Source organism: Convolutriloba macropyga, unplaced genomic scaffold (assembly GCF_964194025.1).
Source record: "Convolutriloba macropyga unplaced genomic scaffold, txConMacr16.3 SCAFFOLD_2686, whole genome shotgun sequence".
Classification (NCBI taxonomy): domain Eukaryota; kingdom Metazoa; phylum Xenacoelomorpha; order Acoela; family Convolutidae; genus Convolutriloba; species Convolutriloba macropyga.
The window spans coordinates 11,596-29,583 of record NW_027451029.1 but is presented as its reverse complement, the minus strand read 5'-3'; the positions used below and the strand labels follow the sequence as shown (position 1 = coordinate 29,583).

General features: G+C 35.2%; 1 protein-coding gene across 1 annotated transcript; it reads left to right on the top strand.

Moving 5' to 3' along the window:
* Positions 1-2,763: 2,763 nt before the first annotated feature.
* LOC142356359 (putative ammonium transporter 3) lies at positions 2,764-13,493 on the top strand. The gene is made up of 4 exons (XM_075408285.1): positions 2,764-2,947; positions 5,294-5,429; positions 7,968-8,072; positions 13,256-13,493. The coding sequence occupies exons 2-4, from the start codon at positions 5,311-5,313 to the stop codon at positions 13,491-13,493; spliced, it is 462 nt and encodes a 153-aa protein (XP_075264400.1). The 5' UTR covers positions 2,764-2,947; positions 5,294-5,310.
* Positions 13,494-17,988: the final 4,495 nt, after the last annotated feature.

Sequence of the window (17,988 nt, the reverse complement as noted above, 5' to 3'; positions counted from 1 at the left end):
GGCCATTCAAAATTTCAATATTCGTTTTAAAAAGAATTGATGTAATACGAAAATCAGAAATTTTAAATTTTTGCAATCAACACTGCTAAAAAGTTATTGTAGATGAAATGACGATTGTCAAAATTATGGTAACTGGTTCATGCAGCCAAACAAGCATACAATATGGCCTATTATTACTAATCTCAACAACATCAATTCCTTCACCAATGAAAAGACCATGATGAACTCAATCTAGTTTATGAAAACTCTACGCATTAAAAGGCCCAGCTAGTCCCTAACTTGCTATGAAAAGACCTCAGATGGACCCATGAAAACACTTTAGCTCGACTTCAACTAGGTGATTTTGGGTACTTAAGTCAATATTGGCCCCTAAAAGACATTATAATTCTTTTCATTTCAACTGATGATTTAAAGTAAAACATTTAAAAAATCGAATGAAACAATGAATTTAAAATGGCCACATTTGAACCCGAGGAACTTCTATTTTACTCTTCAGGTTTCTAAGCTTCTTTTCACAACTATATGAATGATTGAGTGTGATTTCTTTTCAGCACTGGTGGCGGCCATTATGATTGGACCACGAACCAACAGGTGGACAGAGCCAGAGAAGTTCCACATGGACAGTCCAATCAACGCCCTCCTTGGACTGTTCATGCTGTGGTGGGGGTGGCTTGGATTCAACTGCGGGTTCGTTCATATTTTGCATGAACAGCCGCTTGTCATGATGTTGATAGTTTCCCTACCTAAGACCTAGACTTTCCCTGGACAAACTGCCCGAAATGAAATGGGTTTTTCCTAATAGTATCGATTAAAATTCCAGAACTAGAATTCTCTGAGAACAGATTAACTGTTCTCACATTGCAACCGAAGATATTGCAAGGTGCGCAGTTGCATTTTTTTCTTGTATAAAAGACATAGTTTCATTTATAGTGGTTTTGAGAGTGGGATAATCTTATTAACTACTAGAAAAGCGTGCAGATTTGATAAAGAAAAGCGCGCAGAAATTGTAAAAAAATGACACTCAGTCAAATTGATCAAGGGGAAGCTGCATAGTTATGTAGAAAATGTCATTTTTACGTGATTTTTTAGCGTTTCGAATTTATAGTTAGCAAAAGCTTAATTTGATATAATAAAATTATATTTATTGAATGCTTCTACTGTTAGAAAAACGCTTCAGTTAATCAGTTCGTAAGTTCAAACGGTCAAGGAAATGATACATCGCAGGTTATAAAAAATGCAGTCAATTATACGAACTTGAGTATCCATAGTTCCATTTCAGCACTTCAATATTTTATTAATCGGAATGTTTATTTTGGGGTCAATTTTCTTTTTATCAATTTTTCTTTGATTAATAGTTTTTGATTAATATTGCATTTATTCCGGACAAATGAGCAACTGTATCACATACCTATATCAATTAATATTGATAGCGAATATTTAGTAACATAAACTATGGTAACAAAAAGCTACGTGCAGTTCGCTTTTGTAGCTGTATATCCGTTCTGCTGCACTTACCGTTGCATTAACTATTATGTTCGTAATTATTGGCTAATCTTAGTTTTTTCAACTATTAATTTGAACTGGATTGCTATAGATTACACAATAGGGGATCTCTTTATGTATACCAGTTCAATCCGATAGAAAAAACAAATCGAAGACAAAGATATATGTCTAAGACCTGTTTGTGCAAAAATATTTAAATTTAAACCTAGGTTGGCTTTTGCTGTTTGTACTCACAAGTTGAGAATACCAGAAGTTGGGGTTGTAAAAGTTGAATTTCAGCTCCAATAACTCGTTGATGCAAGACACAGTAACAGAATTTACTGCTCAAGAATAATATTTTGAATACAAGACACAGTAACAATTTACTGCTCAGGAATATTTCTAGTTCAAGACACAGTAACACGTTATTTACTGCTCGAGACATTTTGTTTTTGCAATATTTTGCTGAGTTATACTTTAAGCCGTTTTCTGCGGCTGCTACGTTGCGTTCTGTGTGTTGCTTTTGTTATTTCCCCCTTTTTCCCTTTTTTCTCACGTGACAAACTGTAACTAACTAGAACTAGAACTATAACTATAACTATTAAATGACTAGGACAACAGAAAGTGTTTTGTTTCTATTTTCCCGCCTACGCAAGCTTAGCGAGCTCAGCTCCAACACTGAGAAATTTCCAGTAAGAACAAATCTTAATCTGATCAGAAATCTTTTGGTTAATACGTAACACAAAACAATTTTGGGACATTTGGAGCGTTTAGAAATGAACTTCAGGACATATAGAATGATTAGTAACCCAAGACGGTCAAGTTTCTCAGCTTTATATTGCGAAGTGCAATTTCTGTTCGATCAAATGTCTTCAATTGACATTAAAATCGTTGCATAAAAAAATTAACTGATAAATAGTCATAAACTTATTCAATGTAATATATGAAACCTTTGACCCATTAACAAAAGTTGATAGTTATCGAGGAAAAAAAATTAATTTTTTATTGTCAAGATTTAGTTTCAAAAGATTTAGTGTAATTTCGTAAGCGCACATTTTACTTATTTCACGCAAGTCTAGTTCAATTTTTCCATAGGATCTGGCTCTGCCACCTTCCATATATCTATGGAAAGCTCAGCTCATATATATATATATATATATATATATATATATATTATTGCAGCAGGCAGAGAACTTAAACTGAAGAAAAGTAAGTTTTCTTTTGGTTATTATTCGTCAAAAGCGAACTATTGCTCAATGCGAGTTCTGGTTTAGCGTGCTTTTCGTTAACAACATTAGTGGCAATAGGCCTAAATTTAACTTTATCTCAGCCCAATGCAGAATCAACTTCCCTTTGGACAACCAACGGGCCGTGGTTACTTCTAACGACTAACAATTGATTGTTCTGATTGCAACTCAATTTCAAATTTCAGCGGATAATGCTCACATAAATATCCGCTTATTGGGTATGCTTATCAATGTAATAATTATCAATATTTTACGGCTACAATTTGATTTTAGAGGATCTTAGTGATTATGTTCTACTCAATTTTGTATTCCTTGCGGCAATTAGAGCTTATTTTTTCAGGCCTTGTAGTGATTTAACTTCAAAAGCTGGTCTCTGGAACCTACTTTTACTTGAGCTTTATCTATTATGCCACATATTCACGTATTTAAACTTAGTCAAATGATGAAAAACTTGTAATGGTATTTTAGCGCATTTTTTCCAATTAAATATTTTTTCATTACATTTCAGCATCTTTTCACGTTTATTACAAATTTCGAACACTTTCGACAGTTTTCGTGCGTTTCTTTCTATTTTCTCCGTTCTTAATTTTTTCATTTTTTAAAATTCTTTTCGTTTTGTTATAATAATGTAAATCGTTTCTTTGTTAAACTTTTTTGCATTTTCATAACCTGATTTTTTTCACTAATGCTTTCCTTTCCATTTTTTGTCTCACCCTTACCTCTTCAAACTGATTATTGTAACGAGCAAGTTTGCTAATCCGATCACCTTGTGAATTGCGAAGTAGTGATGGGTCAAGCATCTAGAGGTCCACATCTTGTGGAGGGCTGAGATTATCTTGAAAGTAAAATGAGAAAATTGTCTATCTTTTAAGAAAATTGGTTCGAATTCATATAGGAATATATCAGAGCGCTGAAATTATGCGTAGAAAATTTGATTTTTCCGTTACACTGCGTAAAACTCTTTACAAAAATCTTTGAAGTTCTTTTGGGCTCAAAAAATTAAAATTGCAGTGTGATATTTGCGTAAATCTTTACAAATTGTATTCAATCTGAATCATTTTTCAGTCTGTGAGCTGTCGGGTGATTTTTTCCAGTGAGAACTTACAAAATTTTGTTAAAATTCTTAGTCAGGTGGCATATTATCTGACAATTACTGCAGATAATTTCTTTTGAAATTTGTAATATCTTACTCGGTAAAAATTTTCATTTCATGGTTTATTGTTTTTTTGCAAATTTTGTTATTTTGCAATTGTTATTTTGCCATTGTTATTTTGCAATTGTTATTTTATCCAGTTTTTTCGAAATGCGACAATTTTTATTACAAATTTTTCCATCTAACAATTATGCAAAAGCAAACCAGTGTAGATTAAAACAGTGTCGTGTCAACAACCCAAAATTTCAAAAAACAGACTTTTGAATCAATTAATGGCTGAGGAGTTGCCGGCTTTGTATTGTTGTGCTTTCATGAAACCCAAATTAAGGCTAATCTAATTTTTTCAAATAAATAAGGAATGCATTTGTTCATGTTTTGTGAGGTACGGCCATTCCTCATCAACCGTTGGAGTTTGAAATGAAAGTATCGAAATCGAGAAGACGATTAGAACACGTACGAAATTCATTTAACTGGAATTCAACAGGTCTTGATATTTTTTATATTTAATTATTGGGCCCTGCTGGGCTACACAATTCATTTTTAAAAATCTCTAGTCTAGACCTACACTTGTGAAAAGACCGTGCTCGACCGCGAAGTGGTATTATATGACCTTGATGAACACAAATGTTCCATGCAAGAATTTGAGCTAGAGTTTGGGATCATCTGGAATTTAGTTGAACCCCAGTTTTTAAAAGCTGGATTTTCGCTCAAGCCAAGTTTTTTTGCTGGACTTTAGCTTGACCCGACTGTAAACTAAACATTGGCTATAATTTAGTTCGACCCTGGTAAATATTAGCTGCATAAATTTTTTTTTTACATTTTCAGAGTTAATTTTTGCATTTAACATAGTCAACGAGGACGGCCATTCAAAATTTCAATATTCGTTTTAAAAAGAATTGATGTAATACGAAAATCAGAAATTTTAAATTTTTGCAATCAACACTGCTAAAAAGTTATTGTAGATGAAATGACGATTGTCAAAATTATGGTAACTGGTTCATGCAGCCAAACAAGCATACAATATGGCCTATTATTACTAATCTCAACAACATCAATTCCTTCACCAATGAAAAGACCATGATGAACTCAATCTAGTTTATGAAAACTCTACGCATTAAAAGGCCCAGCTAGTCCCTAACTTGCTATGAAAAGACCTCAGATGGACCCATGAAAACACTTTAGCTCGACTTCAACTAGGTGATTTTGGGTACTTAAGTCAATATTGGCCCCTAAAAGACATTATAATTCTTTTCATTTCAACTGATGATTTAAAGTAAAACATTTAAAAAATCGAATGAAACAATGAATTTAAAATGGCCACATTTGAACCCGAGGAACTTCTATTTTACTCTTCAGGTTTCTAAGCTTCTTTTCACAACTATATGAATGATTGAGTGTGATTTCTTTTCAGCACTGGTGGCGGCCATTATGATTGGACCACGAACCAACAGGTGGACAGAGCCAGAGAAGTTCCACATGGACAGTCCAATCAACGCCCTCCTTGGACTGTTCATGCTGTGGTGGGGGTGGCTTGGATTCAACTGCGGGTTCGTTCATATTTTGCATGAACAGCCGCTTGTCATGATGTTGATAGTTTCCCTACCTAAGACCTAGACTTTCCCTGGACAAACTGCCCGAAATGAAATGGGTTTTTCCTAATAGTATCGATTAAAATTCCAGAACTAGAATTCTCTGAGAACAGATTAACTGTTCTCACATTGCAACCGAAGATATTGCAAGGTGCGCAGTTGCATTTTTTTCTTGTATAAAAGACATAGTTTCATTTGTAGTGGTTTTGAGAGTGGGATAATCTTATTAACTACTAGAAAAGCGTGCAGATTTGATAAAGAAAAGCGCGCAGAAATTGTAAAAAAATGACACTCAGTCAAATTGATCAAGGGGAAGCTGCATAGTTATGTAGAAAATGTCATTTTTACGTGATTTTTTAGCGTTTCGAATTTATAGTTAGCAAAAGCTTAATTTGATATAATAAAATTATATTTATTGAATGCTTCTACTGTTAGAAAAACGCTTCAGTTAATCAGTTCGTGAGTTCAAACGGTCAAGGAAATGATACATCGCAGGTTATAAAAAATGCAGTCAATTATACGAACTTGAGTATCCATAGTTCCATTTCAGCACTTCAATATTTTATTAATCGGAATGTTTATTTTGGGGTCAATTTTCTTTTTATCAATTTTTCTTTGATTAATAGTTTTTGATTAATATTGCATTTATTCCGGACAAATGAGCAACTGTATCACATACCTATATCAATTAATATTGATAGCGAATATTTAGTAACATAAACTATGGTAACAAAAAGCTACGTACAGCATGATTTCTATCTTTAAAGCACGGTTCGTGCTTCATAAGTATGAATTGCACTAAGTGTGAAAAAAGTGTGTGAAATTTAGAAGCTTGAAGAGAATTGTATTGTTTTTCAAAAAATCTCCAGGTGTACGTAGCTTTTTGGTACCATAGTGGATCGGGCCGATTGCCAAGAAAAAACACAGACGGCTTTGTCGACTGTAGTCTCAAAAACCAACTAATGAAATTGGACCTAAGAAACTATAACTTTAATATGTCTTAACTTTTCAGTGATGTCTAACACAGATATAGAGTAAAGCTTTTTTTCCAAGAAGTTGTCCTGAACAACTTTCAATTCGAATGAAATACCTTTTTTGAAATTAACTCCTAAAATTATAGAAAAAATTTTTTTGCAACTGAGAGAAAGTCATTTTGAGAATGAGGTAAGTCATACGTTACATGGAATTTTTTATTCATTCAAATAAACGAAAAAAAAAATTAAAAACTTTTAAGTCCAAAAATTTAAGTTACGCATACAACGCGGACTCATAATTGTACTAATAGCTGACAAATTAAGTGAGGAATTCAGTAAAGATTTGACTATGAGTTCTATCAATAGAACAAACTTTGACAGTATGTACCAACAGTGAGCCAAAAAAACCAGTTGTCACTGAAAGTGTGAGAAACCAAAGTCAATAAAACAACTAACAATGTAAGTTAATTTTTATGCTAATTGACAATAGACAACACTATTTGCGTAGGAAGCAAATGGGAAACCACGGAAAAAAACTGTGTATCAAAACAGTTTGAATTTCACTAAAATATATGACAATGAATGGCAGCCAAAGTCATTAACGCACCAAATTAAAACCCAAAAAAATTATACTAAAAGATTACATTTTTATCAGTTAGCATGTAATACTTCTGCAGCTACAACTAAGGAATCATGTAACGAAATTAGTAAAACATCAAAAAATCAGGCAAGAATCAAATTTTCACTAACAGTAAACGAAAACGAATGATTTTGAAGTCAAAAATTATTAGATGTATATTGGAACTGTTAAATGGTTTCTAATATGTTGGACTTGTCATTTCTGAGACTAAGAAGCCAGAAACGAAATAAAAACACAAATACTTTTTTGGTACATATAAAATTATTTCAGGCGCCCTTGTTAAATCAAAGATTGTTTTTAAGAATGTTCTCAACAGCGTTTGATATTCATAGAAACTTTATTTGTAAATCATTCGATAAAAGTGGACATCCCTAAGAAAAATGTTGTTAAACAGTTATGTGAAGCTCATTGGCGCAAAATCTTTCAATGCAATTGCTTTATGAGACATCTTAAGTGTTAAAGAAACGTATTCAGATAGCAATGTTTTGCCCTCATTTGGGTAATGGAACCATTCTTGATAGATTTTCTTTATATAGTGTGCTTTACTTTGATTAATTTTTTTAATTACTCAGTAATTACTCATTTTTTTCAAATTTACTCAGTGTATTGAGGCTCTCGATAATCTTATGCATCATTAAATGAAATTATGATTAACAATACTCGTACATTCAGTGCCACATTTTTCCTGCTATTGCTGGCCTCTGCACTTGTGATATTAAACTGGAATTCAGTAACCAATCAATGCTTATTGAACAACATCAGATTTCTCAACTCGTCAATTGATGATTGATAGCAAAAATTGAATCATATTGGTGATGTTTTAGAAAATTCAACAAAGTACAATTTTTTATCTGATATTCACTAGAATTGCTGAATTTTCAGGTCGACTTATGGTGTGGCGGGTGGAAAGTGGAAGTTGGCCTCAAAAGCGGCTGTTACAACAATTAACGGATCAATTGGAGGAGGAATTGTCACTTTTATTATGACGTAAGCACATATTTTTTCCTCAAAAAGAAATTTGTAAAATTTGAAATGACATTCAATTTACAGGAGTGCATGAATTTTGTACCGGTTAATGCAGCAGTGAAAAAGCGAAACTGGTCATTGGCACTGAATATTAAGTCAACAACCCAATGACACAGTTGGCTGGAACGTAAATCCTCGAATAGGTGTATATCAAAGAACCCAGCGTACGATTTAATCAGTCAATAAAACTTGGAGTCATAGAACATTGTTTGAACTTAGACTTAAAGAAATCTAAGTTTTGGCACGTTGATCAAACCACTGATCGTCTTCTTCGTTATCGGAGACTAAGACGTTTAGTTTATTTCAACTCCTGTATATTTTTAAGAATAAAATTTTTCTTTCACTAATCTGCGAAATTGTACTCTTCACTTCAATTTGAAGTGAAATTCAACACCTTTCTCCCCTCTGGTTGTAGAGTATATAATTTTGCAAATCAATCAAATGACCAAGTAAAATCAAAGATACTTATAAAGACATCAACGTACTTGATATGAACAACATTTTGTTAATTAAATTGCGTTTTAAAGCAGCACAAGCTAGAAGTTATTAAAGTTTATCAATGCAACTAATCGAACGCTAATTAACAATGAACAAAAGCAACTTCGACTAATCAACAAGATCTATTCAAAGCTAATAGACAAAGAGACGACCCCTTTGTTAAGAAAAGACGAAAAGTCTAAGCGGGGCTAACTACACTTACGGTCACGAAATCCGGGTAGCCTCAATAGCGACGACTCTTGGGTTTTGGTTCCTTGGGTTTATTCAAGGCACCCACGACAAGCATAGTGTAAGCCTCGTTATCCTTGCGCGTTTCAAACCAAGTATAAATTGCGCCATTTTCGCTCCCCCGGCTATTGCCCGCATAATAACCCCAAATCCCATTGTCTGCATCGTACTCAATAATATGCACTCCCATGATCTTAGCCAGAGCAAACAAGACGATAGTTTGGATACCGCGTTCTTTCAGGCTCTGATTAAGATCTATACGCGGAAAGTAGTAACTGTCGTACCACTTCTTAAGGTAATTCTCCCGAGCTGCCTCCAACACGACAACGAGTGCTTCAGAATTATTGATTGACCCTGTAAGTAGTGTACTAAAGCAGGCAAGGAAACAATTATAACGGTTAGTCGCGCAATCTTTTACGTCGATCAGTTCCTTCGGCAGATCTATTGAAGGAGTATCTCTGACATTAAAAGGAAGCTTCTCCTTAGGCTCCAATTCTAATGCCCGACAAATTATTGTCCGCTTCTTCTCACTTATTTGCACTATTCGCTTACCCTCGATAGTAACAAGACGTCGATAGGCGCATACAGTACAAAACAAAATAAGATAGCGGCATATATCCCGCAACTTGTAAATGTCGTAACGTTCAGCGGCAAAACTTTCTAATGCTTTTCCCGCACCTTTATGGTCAAGAATTACATCGTGAATATGTTTTAAAGTTTCCCATGCTGCTGAGGCGGGAACAACAGTTCTTCCGTTCTTTCGAAGAACGCCATCAGAAAAATGATAGCGTTTCGACTTACGAATGAAAGCGTTCCGGGATAAATTGTCGATACACGTATTAGGAATGGTCTTATTAAGATGGTAGTCGGAAATTTGATTATATTCAATTGGGTCCATGGATAAAAGAAAAGGAACCAAATGAATAATGAGAAGAAAACAACGTTTAGATAAAAAAGAAGAATATAGTTTGGTATATAAAGAAGTGAATCAAAAACGAGCTGCTTTAAAAGTGTGGTATAAAGAATGATAGCAAAGCAGAAAGAATGAGAACTAGTATCGAGTTTGATAAATTTGACAAAGAACTTAGAAAATTTTTCAAGAAATACAGAATCTACCAAGTTCGCTCAGCATCCCCCGTTTCCGAGGAGAAAGTCCTATTGACATGAAAATATGGGAGTGGATAGAAATGATGATTTCAATAGGACCTTATCAGTGGGTATTTTTCGATATGAGAGTTTGAACCCGAGCTATTAGCGCCCAAAGTGAGTTAGGTTGAGGTAGGAGGAAGTCATAATTAGCGTCACTGTTATCTCTTAGAAATCACAGGACTTGCAACCCTAAGTACCCTAATTACAAATGAAACATAAAACAGACTTAAATCGTCTTTCCCGGGTCCCTATCCCAGGAAAACTGGGAAAAAGCTTAACTCATGAAACTTCTAAACTATTCATTGAAAAGTAACCAAAATCGGGATAAGAGCCCGAGGCAGTATGTCCTTCTGATTGTTTATATTGTCCTACAGTTTATATTGGATAGCAAAGTTAAATGACGATGGTTTGCAGACTCTGTCTACACCATGCATTGCGCTCCAGCGAAATTTGGAAAATAGCACAAGGAAACACTATGACTCCTGAAACAACAAAAACTTGCCCGAAATTGTAGGAACGAAGGAAAATAGAATATTATAGATTATAATGTTGAAATTATAGGCAAAGTCAACGCCCACTCCCTATGTTGACATAAATTTCGGATTACTCAGATTTCACAAATGAACTCTTCCATGGGTATTTTCAAGCAAGCAGAAGATAACGAACAATGAAAAAAGAGACTCTAAATTACTCACCACATTCTGAAATGGACAGGCGAGATTTCAGGAGGGCATCCATGCCGAAATTAGGATCGTGGCGGAAATTCAGACTACTTTTAGAAATATTTTACGGGTTGACATTTTAAGCAGTTTTAAAGATAGACAAAGGGCAACTATAGATGTTTTTTGTTTTGATAAAAGTATATAATTGACGTTTGGTCCAATGAGAAATATGTCGCCATTTAACCCAACTAGAAAATCTCTGTTAGCAGAAAGATGATTATCATTTTTGAAACGGAATGGTTGGTACATTGGAATGGAATACTTCGGAACATTCAGGAGAAATTGGGAAAAGTTCTTAAACGTACGGGTTAAATTGCGACATGCGCAAATATTTCGTTGGCCTAAAAATCATTTAATCTTGCAAATGGTGATCGTAGCATGAGGACCTTGATTATTTGTGTGCTCTATCAGATTACTTTTGATGAATTTGGTATATGGTAGGGGAGTATTTTCAAACATTGGTTTTTAATTGGTTCAAAAGTCAAGTGATTCGTTTCTTCAGTACAATAGGGAGGAGCTAATATTATGCAAAGCATTTGACGTTTGGTATTTAGTAGGTGGATTGGTATTTGCGTGAAAGAATTTGCATAACTCGTGACATAGGTAGGGGTAGTGCAGCGTGACTTGTTTCGTTGACCAATGAGAGTTGAGTTCATCTTCGGAAGAGCGTTCCAAAAGAGCGAAAGTAAAGAAATCAATGCAGCTAGCAATCAACCATCCCCAAAATAGAGCGAGTAGTAGAACAAAGAGGTGTAATGACAGTAGTTCACACAGGTAACGATTTCTAATGCCACGTGGCAGAAGGCGTTGCATCTAAGTTATTGAGAGTAGAAAGCGAAAACCGCGAGATAGAGAGAACGAAGAGAGAGGATACAGAACAGTTGGTTTTAGATAGAGAGAACAAAGAGAGAGGATACAGAACAGTTGGTTCTAGATAGAGAGAACGAAGAGAGAGGATACAGAACAGTTGGTTCTAGATAGAGAGAACGAAGAGAGAGGATACAGAACAGTTGGTTCTAGCTAGAGAGAACGAAGAGAGAGGATAAAGAACAGTTGGTTCTAGATAGAGAGAACGAAGAGAGAAGATACAGAACAGTTGGTTCTAGATACAGAGAACGAAGAGAGAGGATACAGAACAGTTGGTTCTATATAGAGAAGAAAAATTTAAAAGTAAGTTGAGCTTGATTAATTTTTGTCAACAGCAGTCGGACTGTGAGACAATTTGCGATCAACAAATTTGACTTTTAGATTTTGTTAAGACGGAAACGCAGAATTTGAGATAACTTTAAAAATGGGACTGAAATAGTTAGGAACACTTTTCAGAAACGGAAAATACCTTTCAGAAGCTGGGAATTGATTTGATGAAAATTCTTTTTAGAAGTGTGCACCCATTATTTAGAGTAAATATTTTTGGGTTTATGTATCTACATTTTCGGTTAATTAATTAATTGCATTTGAGAACATTTCTTGCCGGTGTTATTGTTACTTTGGCTTGATTATTTATTTTCTACTGTTAATTTATTTAATCAACGGAACTTTTGAACGGCGGCCGAGAGCAACTGAGGACAAAAGACATCAGTTTCAGCAAATAGACGACCCACCGAATAAACCTTTTGAAATCGATAGAGTTATTGGCGCTAGCCAGTCCTCAGCTATAAGCCTTCTAACGACAAAATGCAAAATTCTACACTGGTTCTCTAAATACGTTAGAACAAAATCTTAGTCCCCGGGGCCTCGTGTCCAGCAATTGGACGCAAGCGCCCTCGTGCCAGGACACTAAGTCCTCAGGCGACTAAGATTTTGTAACGTGTACTTAGACTACTGTTTTTCGACGTATGGAGTTGTTGGATTAAAACGATAAGGGTTCTGGTAAGGCAAAACTACCTGAAAATTTTAGGTAAGTGACGGTGTTTTTTCAGGTAAAATTATCTGAACTTTACCTTTATTTATAGTGTTTTCCTTTTTTGTCTTTAATTGATAGTGACTTATTGTCTTTTTTCAGCAAAGAGTGATTTGATAATTCTGAGTAACTTATTATTGAAGTAACAAAATTGCACTCTGGTTGTTTTTAATTTTTGAGGAGTCAATCGAAGATAATCTGTAATCTGTAGAGCAGATACCAAATGAATTTTGAAATTCGCACAAGTATCAATTTTGTATTACCAGAACCAGTTGAAAACCCAATAATAGCAAATTTTATATTTAATGAACTTGATTATGTCTCGTTTGCTGCCAACAATTGACAAACAACAAGATCATAAACAAGCCGGTTAATAATTCGATGAATATATCTTTGGGACCAATATCCAGATTTGTCAAAATTTGATCAAAGTTCCTCTGGTTTCATTAGTCGCTCCTAAATGCTTTAAATTACCTAATAACTTGTTCCTGTCCAACTTTTTGTTGAGCAATTCGAAATTTTAAATTTGAGAACTTCTGGAGGTCTTTCGAGTGTGGGCAATTTGATTCGAAAATGATCTCTATTTTTTCCAAATGCCTATTTATTTTTTTTAAAAAAAACATTATTCGAAGTTGAAATTATTTCAGTTTCTTCATGCAGAAGGGCAAATTTGACGTCAGTTGGATAATAAATGGCATTTTGGGTGGTCTTGTCTCGATCACTTCATTCTGCCCAGTCATGACACCTAGTGAGGCACTGGTTGTTGGGGGAGTGGGGGGAGCTGTTGTGATCATGGTCGGGTTCCTGATCGAGTACCTCAAAATTGACGACCCAGTTGGGGCTGTAGCCGTACATGGAGGAGGTTGGTCGCAACCTGTTGGTTGAAGGAAATTTTTGCAATTATGAAAAACCTTTGAAGCCTTTCGCGGTTAAAAATTGCTTAAAATGGGATCTTTTCAACAATTCCCCCCCCCCCTTGGTACCTAGCAGAGAATCGCCCCCTTCTGTGCTACACTTTAGCACATTATTACTTGGCCTATAGTTTAGATAGCCAAATATCAGTTTAGGCGCAATTGCGGACCGCTGTTCATGGCCATGCCTCTCATGTGCTGTGGGATGTAATCCGGAAATCGCGGGTCGGTTATCGGCAAATCGAGGCGAAGTCGCGAAGCGAGCCCACCGACCCGCCAGTGGGAAATTATTTTCGCTTTGTATTCCAATTCGGCGAATTAACAAAGAATGGCTTATTTTGGTGCCAGGACAATTTACCCAATTCTATTTTACCCAATGCCATTATACCCAATGCCATTTTACCCAACCTGCCATTTTACCCAATGCCATTTTACCCAATGCGAACTGTAACCGTAGAAACACCTTTCTAGTTCACTTTTAAAACCTTCCAAGGTCACAAAAAGTTGAGTTAGAGTTGAGTCACACTTGAAAACTTTGGCTCCGTGGTTCTTGCACCATATGGTACTTTCTACCACAAACATAAAAGAAGCAGCTACTGGAGAACCAACTGCCACTTAAAACAAACAGCAAACTTGGTGAATAAATACTGAATCACCAAATGGTGTGTTATTTTCATCCCGCAACGTCAGATGTCGTCAACCATCTGACGTGGCGCAGATGGTTCTCTCTCGAAACGAAGTTGAGAGAGAGAAATCTCTGAATTGAAAAAACAGAACACACCGAGAATCCTGAAAATCAGTTGGCAGAAAAACTGTTAAAAAATAGCCAAATTTTTGACTTGTAAAACTCTACTTACTTCCGCACATTCTCCTCACAAACAAACTCCCAGACTAAACTTTAGTTTTTTTTTCTAAAATCTAATCCGACCGTCCTGAAACTAAACTGGTAAGCCAAACTTAGTATAGCTCATAAGTTCCAGCTATCCCCGCTGATTTGAGAACGAAGAGCCTTTTATAGATGTTCAATATTATAGCTTTATATTTTAAATATTATTAGATTGGAACGGGTTTTCTAACTGTATACATAACTTGGTGAATTAATAACTTATTTAACCACATTAGTAATTTAACTGAGACTTATACGCACTAATCGGTAAACCAAGAGCGATAACACAGCGATTGGTTTACTTTATCATTTTCGAGGTTGTGGACAATTCGGATATATTCTGGATACAGCCCCGATTATGATAACTGGTGCGACCAGAGGAAAGAATCACGCCTGATATTTTGTTTTTAATTATCTGATAATTCGGTTTTAACAAATAGCACGCGCGTATTCCGTAATTGCACCGCTTTTATTGAAATCAACTGCTAGCAGAAACGAAAAGAATAAATTATCAGTCCAACCCAATCAGGCAAAAGTTTCTTTACTCTGTTAACACTATTTTTACCCAGGTGGGATATTTCTAATAGAGAAGTTAGTTGTTTTAATCGATTCTAACCAAACTTAGATATTGTTAACTCTCTTCTAGATTTATAAACCTTGTCGCTTTTTCATTTTAAGTTTACTATTCTAGCACCTCTCATCTTTTGATAACTTAGGTTTTAACAAATGAATTAATGGACAATGTGCAAACCATAATCGTTGAACATCTGAATATCACAGTTACAACAAATAATAAAACGTGCAAAGTGACACGATTCATAACAAACAATAGCACTTTCCTAGCAATTTTCTACAAATTTGAGCCAACTTCCTTTGCGAATTTTTTTATCACGTACATTTGGAATAACCCTGAATTCTTCAATATACTAAACTTACTAAAGATTCCAAATAGTAATATTGAAATACCCTCATACAACACAATAGATATTACAAATATTAACCAAAACACTTCTGAATTATAATTAATAAATTAATTTATAATTAATTAATAAATATATATATATATATATATTTATATATATAGAAAACTTTTACTAGTTAGCTGAATTAAAACGTGCTACAATTTTTTTCACCTTGTACTGTTAGCACTTCAAATTTATAGGTCTTCAGGCTTTCTAAGTAAGTCACAAGTTCGATAATTGTCCTCACGCATTGTTCATTGCACACCGAACATTATGATGCGATCCACTCAATGCAGTTCTCTAGTCCTATAGGCTAGAGGTCCCACTTTTGTTAGTAAGTTTAGCTGGGGCCTGAGTGGGTGAGGCTGCGGGTTCTCTTTTGAACCAACGCATAGGCCGAAGACGGGGATAGTCGAACATATATAGGTAACAAAGCCTGATTTCGCATAGAAAATAGCGCGTTCTAATTCAGCTATAACAATATAACCCAATACACATAAACCACAAAAAAAAAATTATTACACAAACAAAATTTTAAAACAAAATTTACGGTCTTAACTTTAATCAAAAATGGCAAACGTAGTAGCATATCCCGACATAGCACTTGAAAAATTTACCGGTTTAGACCCATCAGAGGACGCACAAGACTTTATCAACCTTATAATAAGAAAAATACAATTCTCTCTCGGAACTAGACCAGCAGCTGACCCTGACCAAGCCGCAGTTTATGATGCTAGGCAGAGAGCACTTTTCGGTTCGGTTTTGCGAGGACCCGCCGCGCAGTGGTTTGAATCATTGAATCCAGCATTAGCGTGGAATGACATCCGAACGCAATTCATAGCCAGGTTTACAGATGAAAAGGATAAGTACAGAAAACGGATTGAAGTAGAAAACTTAAGGAGACAACCAGAAGAGCTAATCAAAAGTTACATACACAGATTAACCAAAACAATAGAAAAAGGTTGGCCGGATCCCGATTTCAATGAAGCCTTCAGAGAGGGAAAAAGTATGGAATATTTTGTTAGAGGACTAACACCACCCGCTCTAAAACAGAAAGCACATCAATTTCTAATCGAAAATGTAGGTGCCACTTGGCAACAACTTAGAGATCATGTATCGACTAAAGATTTGAGTTTTGCAGTGAGCAGTGAATTTACTGGTACATCATCCAACAGCATGGATAACAAATTAGAAATTGAAGGTCTAAAAAATCAGATCATGGAACTAACAAGTTTAATGAAAGACCACAAAATCAACGCAACATATAATAACAACAACCCCCGAATGAACCAAAATCAAACCAGATTTTGCAAATATTGTCGAAAGTCTGGTCACACAATTGCATACTGCTACAAACGCAAAGAAAATAAAGAACAAAACAAACAGCCTCCGCAAACCAGAGATAAGTTTACAGATAATTATCGTCAAAACCGAGGTAGATCACCAGGACAGCAAAGTCATTACCCGAACAATAACGATCGAAGAAGAGATAATTATCCAAGTGAAAACAACAGACAACACACTCCTAATTATAGGAATAACTCTCCTCATCCATCCAATTACACTTCATCAAACCGACATCGGTCAGGTAGTTACGACTCTCGAGATAGACAAAATCAGAGAGATTCATACAGGTCTGATAGAAATAGTAGCAGAGATAGACCAAACAGTGAGCAGAGATACAGAAATTATTCAAACGAACGAAGCAATGATTCAAATAGACAAGGTAACAGACCTAACAGTGGCTATAACTCACGAGATAGTAGCCGAGAGCGAAGTCCTAAAGTGCACTTCATGAACAATAGCTCTAGTTCCTATTTCAGCGATGATGAAAACAATCATGCTAATTTAAACTAGACCAGTCTCCGTCACCCTCTGAAACTAATAACACTAATAAAATCATCAACAAACATATTTATATTAACTTATACCAACCCGTCGGAGACAAGAATAAAAATAACGGTCTAGAAACCCAGTTCCTTCTTGATACAGGTGCAACCAGTTCTATTATTAACTACTATACATACAGTGAAATATGCAAAACACAAAAATTAGATCTTGTCAAAATAAAAACTAACACTGTAGCCGTTAACGGAGAAAAACTAAAGCTCTTGGGATATATTACTTTCAATTCATCATTCGACATAGAAGGAAAATACAACGTGAAAATAAAAACATGGGTTTCAGCCAAAGACGGATGTAAGCCAAACATTTTGGGAATGGACTTTCTTGATAGCTCTACAAAATCAATTGATATTTCAACACCAAAAATTGAACTAAAAATTTATCCCGGCATTTTCATTTCACTTAGCAGATATCAAACTAAAAGTTACCCCTATGTTAGTCTCTACAAAACGGTTTTTATGGACATCCAACTTCATCTAGCTCCCCAAACAACTCGTGTCATCACCATAAAGCCCACTAACGAATTTTTCCGAAAAGGAACATCCTTTATTATTGGATCAGAGTTACAGAAAAAAGGTATTTATACCTATAATGTAAGATGTTTCCAAAAGGAAAAGGAGTTACCTATAATGTTAAACAATCCGCAAAATAATAAGGTTGTCATTGCTAAAGGCCCAATAGGTCACACCTTAGAGGACATTCAGATTGAGCCAAAG